The sequence below is a fragment of the Anoplophora glabripennis genome, unplaced genomic scaffold (genome assembly GCF_000390285.2).
Source record: "Anoplophora glabripennis isolate ALB-LARVAE unplaced genomic scaffold, Agla_2.0 scaffold605, whole genome shotgun sequence".
In the NCBI taxonomy this organism is placed as follows: Eukaryota; Metazoa; Arthropoda; class Insecta; order Coleoptera; family Cerambycidae; genus Anoplophora; species Anoplophora glabripennis.
Window position 1 is genome coordinate 279,771 of NW_019416695.1, and position 12,882 is coordinate 292,652.

Consider the following 12,882-nt stretch of genomic DNA (forward strand, 5'->3'; position numbering starts at 1 on the left):
TCGTGCTATAATTTTTTTAGTTATTTTAGAAAAACCGTTTTTTTCAACTTTGCGATTTTTTTTAACCATGTTCGCCATATTGGATCAAGTTTAAAGAACAAGAAACTCAATTTAAAATTAAATTTTCTAAACGGTCATATTTTTTTTGTCCAGGTAATAATTTCTTCAAATTTAACATTAATCCGTGACAGAATGCTTGGACTATAGTGCAATGCAAAACTTGTTTGTGTGCTGTTTGTGTTGCTAAGTCAAAAAAAAAGAAGTAGGTAGCCTCTAGGAGCTATAACGTACTTTAAGCTTTATACGGGATGTCCCAATATTTCGCGTACCAGTTTTGATTGTTTTAACTAAATTCGCCTCCTAAAAATATTTTTGTTCTCCAGCAAATCTATGACATTTTTTGACAGTCAGAGGTCTCTAAGGTTGACATTTTCCTTGCTGAGAAATGGTATCTTAGCAATAAAAGTATTCACTTTTATGCCTAGAAGTTAAAGTTGATACTTTTAATCCTTAGATTAATCAGAAATATCCAATTCTTTCATATTGATATTATCTGTTTTAAGGAATACTTTTCAATGAAGGAAGCCATCAGTCCGAAATTGCCCTAAATTCCACATTACACAAAAAGAACACGTTCGACCAGAAGGCTTTTTTCAAGAGCAACGTTTTACAGATTTCAAACTTCGATTCCTTCGAGGCCAGCAAGACTTGTGAGTAAATAAACTAAAATTCGTGCAATACGTCTATTACAGTAAGTACCTGAACCGAAAATATTAAAATATTCTCGTTACACCGTCAAGTATGTGGAATGCTAGAAGCTGACTATGGAATAGCAGCGGTGATTGGTCTTGAATCGCCGACAAGAGCCATCCTAGAATCGATATGCAATCACTTTGAAGTGCCGTACATCATGACCTCGTGGAGGCCTCCCACTAGAAAGCAAACAGACACCGTCTTCAATTTTTTCCCGGAAGCAGAGCTCTTCGCCCAAGCACTCGCTGAGATCGTGAAAAGCTTGCAGTGGGGCAGCTTCGTTATCATCTACGAAACGGAAGAAGGACTCATCAGAATGCAGGAGATCTTAAAATTGCAAGACTACAAACGCAACAGTAAGCAAAATAATATACTGGTGAAGCAGTTGGGACCCGGGAATGACCACAGGTAGTCGCTTCTTTAGATCCATACAACAAATTAATATTTTAGAAATATTAAAATTAAAACAAAGCATATTGGCGTGGAACGTAAGCATTTATTATACGATTTTTTGTTTCAGATCTTTGTTAAAAGAAATAAAAAATGCTACGGAGAACAATATCATTTTGGATTGTAAAACAGAACACATTCTACCAATTCTACAACAAGCTAAAGATCAGAATTTGTTAAGTTTGCATAATAATTATCTATTGACGTCTCTGGTAAGTTATTCATCTATATATTTTTTTCTGGGTAAAACCATAGTATTTTAGAATAGAGAATGAAAATATCTTTCAAATGAGGTATCCTTAATTCCCATTTAAAAATTTAAGGGTTGTAACTGCCATTCGAAGGGCGTTGAATTTAGGGATGAAATTTTTACGTTGTAGGATGTCATTTCAGAATCCAAAAAGGAACGCGTCTCGGGATTTTTTTTATAAAAATGCATAATAATTGAGATACCGACTTTATTCCATGTGGCAATAAAATTTATACAGGGGGTTAGTAAATAAGTGCGACAAATTTCAGGGGATGATTCTACATGAGAAAATAATGGCAGTTTGCTTATAAACGTATGTCCGCAAATGATTCGTTTTCCGAGATACGGGGTGTCAAAGTTTTTCTTAAAAACTGACGATTTAATTTATTGCTCTGAAACCGGTCGAGATGTGCAAATGAAATTTGGTGGGTTTTAAGAGGTAGTTATTGCGCATTTTTTGACACGCAATTAAGAATTTTATGTTCATCATTGGCGCGCGTACGGGTAATAATCTCAATTTTTTTAAAGAAAAAAATGGTACGCCACTGAGATATTACAAATTAAAAATCATTTTTGAATTCCTCGTTCAATTTGTGACAAAAAATCTCTCTTGCCTTTTCTTCGTATGGGGCGCCGTTTTGATGCAAAAAAATAAAACATCTTAACGCGTATTTTTTATTTCTTTAATACATTACCTAGTAGGCTACTGTCAACATTTGTCTGTTAAATACGAATATTTTTAAGAAATGTCAAATTAGCGTTTCGTCATTATTAATTTATTAAGCTTTTAGTTTGCTATAACATTAGTGTTAATAAGTAATTAATTTTTCTTTTATCGAAAAGAATGGAAAATTTTACAAATGCGGAATTGTCAGACATGCATTTTGTCTATGGTCGAAGTAATGGAAATGGTCGGCAAGCTCGACGATTGTATGCTGAGTTGTATCCAGGACGTAGGGTACCTCATCACACAATATTTGCTCGTCTTCATCAACGTTTGCGCGAAAATGGTTCATTTAAGAAACAAACGGTTGACTGTGGGCGCCCTCGAGAAGTACGAACTGTGCAACTAGAAGAAGCAGTTCTCGAGTTAATTGCGGAGTCACCTGAAACAAGTACTCGAAAAATTGCCAACATATTGAATGTAAGCAACTTCACTGTATTTAAAATTCTTAAAGAACAGCAATTGTATCCGTTTCATATTGAACGTGTGCAAGCTCTACTACCTAGAGACTTTTTTCCGCGCCTATTTTTTTGCCAATGGATTAATCATCAAATCGCTCAAATTCCTAATTTTTTAAATGCCGTTTTGTTTACTGACGAGGCTACTTTTGGACGACAGTGTATACGAAATTTCCATAACAATCACTTATGGGCTGAGGAAAACCCCCATGGAATCTTTGAAGCTCATTTTCAGCATCAGTTTTCCGTAAATGTATGGCTTGGGGTAATTGATGATCATTTAATCGGTCCATATTTCCTCCCACAACGACTAACAGGCGAATCTTATCTTAATTTCCTACAGGAAGAGTTACCTGTTCTTCTTGAAGAAATTCCTCTACAGCTGAGACAACACCTATGGTACATGCATGATGGTGCACCAGCCCATTTTAGCATTAATGTACGTAATCATTTAGACACAGTATAACCAAATCGTTGGATAGGTAGGAGAGGTACGGAACATTGGCCTGCACAATCGCTGGATTTAAATCCTCTTGTTTTTGCATTTGGGGTTTTCTTAAGTCATTAGTTTATTCCTCTCCCGTTGAAAATGTTAATGACCTGAGGAATCGAATTATAGTCGGCTGTGAGACAATAAGAAATATACCAGGAATATTTGCGCGAATACGACAATCAATGAGGGGAAGAGTTGAATCTTGTGTCACGTCAGAGGGAGGTCATTTGTTGTAGCTTTGCGCCTTTTCAAAATTTTATTAGTGTTATTTTCTGTTATTGTTCTGGTTTAATCTTATTCTATTAGATAGTTCTTGATAATGTATTAAAGAAATAAAAAATACGTGTTAAGATGTTTTATTTTTTGCATCAATGGAGGTATTTTTGAGCATTTACTCAAATAAAATCATTAAAGACTAGTGTTATTAATTTCTTTATTCGAATAAATAACCGAATGATTAGTGCTTCTCATGTCATTTAAGTAAAAGTACAACTGTTCGTGTTGTAATATTAATATTACTGTTTCTAAATAAATAATTGATAACTGTATTAATGTCAATTTTTTGTTCACATATCAATGAATTAAAAATGTAATTTTAATGACAGTTTTACAAAAAAAAAAAAATTAAACTGTCTTAGGACGCCCATACATTAGATTATGGAGAACTGGACACTACAGCCAACATAACTACCATAAGGCTCTTTGATTATAATACTGATGACTTTAAGAATACCATACGAAGATGGGAATTGTCCCCGTTTGATTATTACAGCAAACGCATTTCTCTCGAACCTAATCAAATCAAAGTAAGTTCGATAAAACCTTTCCTAATTCTTACTAAAATAGTATCTAATTCGTGGAAATTAATCCAAAGTTTTTCACACGCATAACCAAATCACAGTTAGAATCTGTAGATCTGTATTTAAGAAAAGAAGTGAAATCATTTCCTAACTTATGTTTTGTTATGTTATAATTCTGACAAAAACAAAACAGTATAATTTAACTTGCAGACGGAAACAGTGCTTTTCTACGATGCCCTGCTACATCTCACCGATTCCATAAACGATTTGATGTACACTGAAAAAAGTATAACGCCGAACCCAATCAATTGCTTCGAACAAACGAAATCCAAAAATGGATACATCTTTGCAGCTTACATGAAAGAGGTGAGAACCAAATTAAAAGCATAACATAAAAAAATCTTTGCTAAGCTGAGTTGTTGGTGTTCCTTCTTTCTCTGTCCTTACCTCTTCCTTCTGCTTCTACCCTGAACTTCCTCTTTCATTTTTCCTGGTTTCTCTCGCTTCACAAAGCCTATTTTCTTCGATCCTGACTCAACCACATGAATAATAATAAATGTAGTTTTGTACTTATATCGTTTTGTCCCAAATTATCAACTTCTCTTATTTCTTGATTAGAGGAAGCCTTCATTATCATTGTCCGGACCTCTAAAATTCGACGACAACGGCAATCGCATCCATTTCAACATACACGTGGTGGATATTCTCGACAATCAAGTAATTGCCGACTGGTACGCAAGTAACAGTTCTCTGGTCTTGCGCAGGAGTTCCAATGATACCGAGTTCGCGGCTGTCGCGAATCTCCAAAAGATTCTAGTGAACGTGTCGTCCAGGTAAAACAGAAATAAACGTTTGCAGGGAAAGGGATGATAAATATTTGTTCCAGTAAGTGTTGGGCTAAAAATAAACTATGTCAAAGTATTCTGTTTTTGTTTGGTAACTTCCTTTAAAATTCTTATATATTTATATTAAAGAATAGATTGAAATCAAGCAAATATAATGTTGTCAGTATTAAAGACAATGAAATCTTTGATTTAAAGTCACCATATTTAACCTTTCTCCCCAATAAAAGACCCTTTTGCATCTGCGGAGATGTGTGTTTCTGCAAAAAGAGGTGACAGAGCACCTTTCCTACATTAGTTGGAATAGGGAACGATGGCCATTTGTCTGAATAACTGAAATTGAGTATTTTAGGATTGGTGAACCTTATTTAAAGTATAGAGAATCCGAAGAGGGTAAGATATTGTACGGAAACGACAGATATGAAGGTTACTCGATGGATTTGATCCAAGAAGTTGCGAATATAATCGGCTTCAGGTTTGAATTTCATTTGGCTGAAGACAAGGAATATGGGAAATGGGACGAGAAGAAGAAAAAATGGACTGGGCTTGTTGGAGATCTTTTGGAAAGGGTAACTATAATCATATCCTGATTTTTTTTTTTGGATTAAAGACATTATGTTTCTAGAAAGCACAACTTGCAGTTTGCGATCTCACCATTACACATCAAAGAAGGGAAGTGGTTGATTTCAGTATGCCTTTTATGACGCTAGGTGTGCAATACTTCCTAAGCAGTCACACCAAATTTATTTGTTACTCTTTTCTACATTTTAGGAATAAGTATTCTGTACAAAAAAGAGGAAAAAAAGGATATTAATATGTTCGCTTTCTTGGATCCGTTCTCGGTGTCAGTTTGGATTTATACAGCTACATTGTATTTAATTATTTCCGTCGTGTTATATTTCATATCCAGGTAAGAGGACATATCATTAGTATTTATTTTTAATTCTAGATTGTGAAGTACCCCTTCTGCTCAAAGTATTGTTGAAATTGGTTAAAAAGGTGTTAAAACGTACACAATGTTGTATCCATACTTGGAAGCGATGAATGCGATACTTGTGATTCAACTGAATGCATCATTTTACTTGCAACATTAACTTTTGGCGTGCATCATCAATGTTTGGTGTTCAGCGAATCATCATCAACTTTGAAATAAAATATCCAGCAAGTGGTTGAAGTTCCGATTTAGTTTCTTCGTCTTGCATATGTACATGATAATCCATAGGAAAATAATTGTTGTACCATTATTGGAGTTTCAAAACAATATATTTTAAAACTATTTTAATTTAAAGGATGACTCCTGGAGATTGGGAAAATCCACACCCGTGCGATGAAAATCCAGAGGAACTGGAAAACATATGGGACATTAAGAACTGTCTGTGGTTGACTTTGGGCTCCATAATGACGCAAGGTTGCGACATATTGCCAAAGTAAGTTTTCTACCCCAACTACACCAGTACAAAATTGTGATAAATGTTACCTCTGAAACTTCCAAGTTACTTCAGAAGCTCCATTTCGCGTTTTTAGAGGTATATCATCGAGAATGGCGGTTTCGATGTGGTGGTTCTTCTCCCTCATCATGACGAGCTCCTACACGGCCAACTTGGCGGCTTTCTTGACCAAAGACAGAATGGAACCCACCATCGACGGGGCCGAGGCCCTCTCGAAACAGACCAAAATTAAATACGGCGTGGTGGACGGGGGATCTACCATGGCTTTCTTCAGGGACTCCAACTTCTCAACTTACCAGAGAATGTGGACAAACATGCTTGCCACCAGGCCCAGCGTCTTCGAGAAAAATAACAATGACGGGGTGAAAAGGGTGCAAGCGCCAAAGGGACAGTACGCTTTTCTGATGGAGTCTACTCAAATCGAATACGAAATAGAGACCAAGTGCGACTTGAAGCAGGTGGGAAGCTCCTTGGATACGAAGAGTTACGGTATCGCCATGCCAATGAGTGAGTACTGAACTTTTTTTTACTGCATCTTTTAGAACTGATGAAAGAAATGTGTGAAAACTGGTAAGATAACAGTACTACTAAAAGAATTTCTTGTAGATTCACCTTATAGAAGTGCTATCAATAAGGCCATTTTGAAACTCCAGGAGAGTGGAAAGCTGAACGATTTGAAAAACAAATGGTGGAAGGAGAAGCGGAAAGATCCTTCATGTGAAAACGTGAGTTTAGAACTTTGATAATTAAGAGCAATTTGATACATAAATTAGTCCAAATTTAAAAAATTTGGAAGTTACAACGCCTCAAAGAACGTGGGGGAGGGGGAAACCACTTTTTCAGTTATAACTTTCAAATGAACTATTGCTACTTTCGAAAACATAAGAATACACGTTTTTGGAATATCGAAATACATCGGAATATAGAATAAATGTCTGTGTCATTATGAAATTTGAAGTTGTTTTTTCAATAAAAATTTTTTTATAGCTAAATAGAGGCAGTTCTGCTGACATCAAGAATAAACATTTGTTAAACCATTCTGGATCCTTATACAGTCACAGTCGTTTATTGTGTAGACAGTTTTAAATCATTAGCGAAAAATCTTGGTCATTGATAAACAATAAAAATAAAATAGGCCCTAAATGGGAACCTCGAGGTATTCCGGAGAAAACTCGAATTTTTTTAGAGGTGTAGCCTTGAATGACAGGTTGCTTCTAAAGCACATCACCTCCAGTGCTATAATATAACTCTAATTTTAAAAGTAGCAGTATACAGGGTGTTATTTAAGTACGTATCCAAATTTCAGGTTGTTTCTTTGAGTGATTCTAAGAGGGAACGTTTATATAAACATAGGTCCGATATTGCTTCGTTTTCAATATACAGGGTGTCAAACTTTTTTAAAAGACCGTTTTTTCCTTAAAATCTTAATAATCCTTTAGCCGATTTTATTGAAATTTGGCAGTGCTATTTATGATAATTTAGTCCTAACTAGATTAAAATTATTAAGTCCAGTGGCTTCCCGGGAGCCAGTGGAAGCCCGGGGGGGGCTTCCACCTTAACCCATATTTTTGACAAAAAAAAATTCGCCATTGACTTTTTTAAAACTTATAATTTTTTTCGCATTAAGCAACTAAATACAATAAAATACAACTTTTTTGTCTCTTGAATTTTTTTTGTATCTTGCTTCCTTTTTGGAGAAAAAGAAATAAAGATTTTCTAAGACTAGAATAAACTATTGATATGGAAAAAAATAACAGATACACCCCAGTTTTTGATTGTTGTTTAGTTTAGTAGTTTCAATTCTTTATTATATTGTCCCAGGGACATGCAATAAAGTGATTTTTATTATTTTTTTCTCCTCCAAAAAGGAAGCAAAATACGAAAAAAATACAAGAGACAAAAAAGTTTAGTTCTTAGTTGCTTCATTTGAAAAAAAATTTAAAGTTTTAAAACGTCAGTGGCGTACATTTTTTTGTCAAAAATATTGATTAAGGTTTCCCCAGGACGCCACTGGACTTAATAATTTTGATCTAGGTATAGTAGGATCGTATTCGATGCAAAATAGAGCAAAAAATTGTCGGTCTTTTATCACAGGAAAATCGTGTCATTTTTAGGAAGCTTAAGATGAACCATATCAAATTTAAAATGAAATTGAATATAAAATCTGAAGCTGTAGTCGCCCAGGTGCATCGAGTGGTCGGCTATGTCGGTTATATGTTATATACTAACCTGGCGAGCTTGGTCGTAAATCAGAGACCGCCTCCAAAAAAAAAAAACAACAAAAACAGTGGCTCGTACAGAGGTGAAATGTAGTACATATGTGGAATTTAAAAAACAAATTGGTTTTATAATAAATTACATTTAAAATAAATAGTTTATGAGGATAAGGGGATTTTTGTAGGAACAGACGTGAATTGATCCCTTCATCCTTTCATAATGCATAAAGAAATTATTCAATTTCTAAACCCCTTAAAACCGTACTGCACTGGACCCCTGACAGGCAATGACGTATTACTTTGCATCGAATATGATCCTACTATAGAGCTAAATTGCCATAAATAAAACCGCCAAATTTCAACAAAAACAGCTAAAGGATTATTAAGATTTTTACAAAAAATATATTTTTTTAATAAAAGTTTGACACCTGTAATTTGAAAACGAAGCATTACCGGATCTATGTTTACACACACGTTATGTTTAAATAACACAATGTATAAAAGTTCCTTGCTTTCTTTTTAGTTCGATGTAGAGGAAAAATCTGATAGTGCTGAACTGGCACTGGCTAATGTTGGCGGCGTGTTTTTCGTACTGGGTGTTGGTATAGCAATTGCGGTTATGCTAGCCATATTTGAATTCTTGTGGAACGTCAGAAGTGTATCTGTGGAGGAACATGTAAGTAAAACCAATGTAGCATCTTAGACCAAAAATTATGTTTCTAAAATTGACTCATTTTCTTTTCGTTGAATGCCTACAACATTTTTTACGGATACGAAGCAACGCTATATTGTCTTTTTGATGCAGCTGACGTATTGGGAGGCGTTGAAGGTGGAGTTGAAGTTCGCCTGTAATGTCTGGATCACGAAGAAGCGAACGAAACCAGTCATCTCCGAATCCTCGTCTTCCAGCAGCCACAAGAGCGATAAGACGGACGACAAAAGCATGATCCACAGTTTCTTGCAGAGTGCCGGGTCATTTATGAATTTAAACAACTAATTTAGTTGATAAAAGAAATGTTTGTGAGACGAAATTTTAATACCAATGTACTTGTAATAAATTGAATTATACGAGCAAATCAAACTGATTGTTGAGTTTCAACTCGGATAACAATATTGAATTCCAAGTAGTAAGAATCATGGAAATATGAGGACAAACATAACCTGGAATATACGCAACACATTTATTTGTATATACAGGGTGTCCCAACCAAAAGTAGCCACTCCGAATAACTTCAAAAGTGATAATTTTCTAAAAATTTTACACCACAAAAGTCAAATGATGCACATTTTAAGCTTCTTGTCTAGCGATTGTCTAGAATGCTGTATTAAAAAAAATATATTCAATTAATCTATTCCTCTAGGTTTGAAAATGGAACTATAGAAAATCAACCTAAGTTACACAGGTCAACATTTGATCTAGGGACAATCGTCAGAAGTGACGATATAGGGGTTTTTGGGGTCGCTGAACACAAATCCGAGGTCGGTTAAGCTCCATCACATTAGGTTCAAGGTGATTTGTAGGTTAAATTTGGAAAAAGTTGTGTAAAAAAAATGTAAAAAGTGTATTGAAGTGGGTCGCTGAGTTGATCTGGAGGTTATTAAAGGCCTTCAAAGAGTTTCCGTTTGTCTACGTATAACCATCTACACGTTTGTATGGAGATATAGTCTTTTTCTGATGGTTTCCCATACGTTGTCAAAATGAATCAACCTCTGAATGACCTCGGTACAATAGGTAAGTCCATGTAGACGAAAATAACAGCGAATTCGAACTTAGTCAATCCAACATAACTTTTCTGATTTTTTACAAAACTTTTTCGCGAATTCACCTTCAAATCACCTTGAACCTGACGTGATGAAGCTTAAATAACTTTGGATTCGCGTTCAGTGACCTCAAAAACATTCAGATGAATTTCTTCAGATTTTTCAGACTGATTTTAACTTTTCTATGCAAAATACTTCATGAATGACCTTGAGATGACCTTTAATAACCTCTAGGGTGTATGGTAGGGGTAAACAAACCTCGGATTCGGGTTCAGTGACCTCTAAAACATAAGCATGAATTTTTTCAGATTTTTTGGAGGTAATTTCTTGATTTGACCTTCAAATCACCTTGAACCTGGTGTGAGGGAGCTTAACCGACCTCGGATTCGTTATCAGCGACCCAAAAAAACCCTAAATACCTTAGTCACTTCTGACGATTGTCCCTAGATCAAATGTTGACCCGTGTTATCGGAAGTATTTTTCAAAGTGACTGCCACAGTGATCAGTTAAGTGATGGTCTTAATCTTTTAGATTTTTTTTTCTAAAATCTCAAGAGTTTCACAAAACAAACAAAAATAAGCGAAGAAAAAAACGAAAACTATTCTACAAATGAGTAATATCAGTCAATACATTGGTTTTTGCGTTTGCCTTTTTAACATTTATAAGGAGGTTAACAAACCACCCTATAAAAATATCACATAACAAATAAATGTACAGGGCAATTCAGTTATAATGTCAATAGTTTTAAAGGAAGAAAGTAGTCCAGAGCATTCGAGGCGTTTATATTTGAAGTCATCTATTTTGTTGTACAGAAAAATCCCAAACATTATGTAGAATAAGAATCCGAGTTTCCTATTCCAAAAAACCATTGTTGCTAAATTCAGGGCAACAACAAACATACAAAGAGAACGAAAAATTACCCGTTTTTCGACATATTTTTCCCTTTACATTGAAAGTAAACCCTAAATAAAAAAAGTAATTCTTTATTTTTTGTTTATTTGACGATTTTATATAAAATTACAACTACTACGAATCAAATTTTACATTAACAATGGGACATTTTTCGTTCTGTTTTGTTGTTCCCCTGAATTTAGCAATGGTTTTTTGGATTAGGCAAACACGGTTTCTCATTCTACATAATATTTGGAATTTTTCTGTACAACAAAATAGATGACTTCAAACACAAAGGCCAAAGCCTACTTTTACTGCTCTACAACCTGGACTAAAGAAAAAATTAGTAGAATACGAAAACACGATTTAAAAAATTCAAGACGACTGAGGAAATCAGCTGTTTCGCTTCAATGTTCGAACGCTCTGTAGTGCGCCGGCGCATACCCAGTCAGCAAATGTGATACAATGTTTATTTTTGAAAGGGTCGACTTCGATTTTATGTCTTTATTAGGCCTTCTGAATACGTGGTGAAAATTAATGATATTATATCTGAATTTTGATTGAATATATATTTTTTCGATATATTGTAACTGGTACACGTTTTTGAAAGCAACAAAAATCACATTCAAATGTTTCCCCGCACCAATATGGAAAAGAGACATGTACGATGCTCTCTTTATAAAAAATCTTTTCCTCGCCTACGGATCTTATAAAGAAAACGACTGGATATCTGAAATATCTGTCAATTTCACACAAAAATTATATTCTGTCTGTCAATTTCTCTTACAGTTATTAAGTACATTTTGAATGAAAAAAATTTATAGAAATATCTGGGAAACTAAACATTTTACCAACTTAGTCCAGTCATTATAGACATGAAAGAGCCTGTTTCGGGAAAAAAATACTATTAGAAGTTTCTCTGCGGAATATTGTTCGGAAACCTGTTATAAATAAAATATCAAAAAATCAACTCGAGGCTAGTTGGGAAACTTTGTTTTAACAGTGGTCAAAGTTATGGAAAAGTGTTTTTTTGTCTCACGTAAAAAAAACTGTTATTCATAGCGAAAAAAAGTTTATACAAAAGAGGTAGGTATTAAATAAGCCTATAAAATGACAAAAGTCCGATTAAATTCCGATATTTTGTTTATGCACAAGAGCTCAAAAATGGTCGAAAATTGCCGTTTTTTTCAATTGCTAATAACACAGGCCGACAAAATTTCAAAAAAAAAATTCCAGAGATCAGACACTACGCTTCCGAAGGCATTTGGCGCGCTGAATCCGAAACTAACCTCAGAATTGATCCATCACCCTAGGTTTCCGAGATATTCTAACCTAAAAGTGCAAAAAACACGTAGTTTTGCTATATTCAAGGTTATGTAACTTGGCAAAACTGAAAACATCATTGGAAACGACTATCTTTCCCCTTCAAGACGCATTTTTTTATTTGGAAAAAGCTCTATTTTTCGCGGAGATATCGTCAATTTAAGATGACCAGTATGGCTATATTATTACATCATGGCTAACCCCATAACACTGAGCGCTGCTAGCCCTAATTGTTAGGAACGTTAACCCCAAGCCCTATAACCCCACAACACTAAGCGGAGCGAGCGCCCTCATCGTCAGGAAGGTTAACTTCAAGCCCTATAACCCAATAACACTAAGCGCTGCGAGCCCTAATCGTCAGGAAGGTTAACCCCAAGCCCTATATGTCTGGAAGGTTAATCCCAAGCCCTATAACCCCACAACACTAAGCGCTGTGAGCCCTAATCGTCAGGAAGGTTAACTTCAAGCCCTAT

At 35.0% G+C, this 12,882-nt stretch overlaps 1 protein-coding gene across 2 annotated transcripts in view; it reads left to right on the forward strand.

The window, feature by feature from the left end:
• The window catches only part of LOC108910505 (glutamate receptor ionotropic, kainate 2-like), an 11,509-nt gene extending 1,990 nt beyond the window's left edge, over positions 1-9,519 (forward strand). Inside the window, exons 2-15 of one of the 2 annotated variants that reach the window (XM_018715122.1) lie at positions 564-710; positions 801-1,161; positions 1,274-1,415; positions 3,767-3,934; positions 4,139-4,294; positions 4,547-4,761; positions 5,123-5,339; positions 5,396-5,480; positions 5,542-5,680; positions 6,060-6,197; positions 6,295-6,725; positions 6,825-6,943; positions 8,958-9,110; positions 9,240-9,519. In XM_018715122.1, coding sequence (XP_018570638.1) covers positions 564-710; positions 801-1,161; positions 1,274-1,415; positions 3,767-3,934; positions 4,139-4,294; positions 4,547-4,761; positions 5,123-5,339; positions 5,396-5,480; positions 5,542-5,680; positions 6,060-6,197; positions 6,295-6,725; positions 6,825-6,943; positions 8,958-9,110; positions 9,240-9,431 — 2,663 coding nt within the window. In that variant the 3' untranslated portion in view covers positions 9,432-9,519. The remainder of the gene's footprint in view (positions 1-563; positions 711-800; positions 1,162-1,273; positions 1,416-3,766; positions 3,935-4,138; positions 4,295-4,546; positions 4,762-5,122; positions 5,340-5,395; positions 5,481-5,541; positions 5,681-6,059; positions 6,198-6,294; positions 6,726-6,824; positions 6,944-8,957; positions 9,111-9,239) is intronic. The other variant, XM_018715123.1, reaches the window with a different exon arrangement.
• The last annotated feature ends 3,363 nt before the right edge of the window (positions 9,520-12,882 follow it).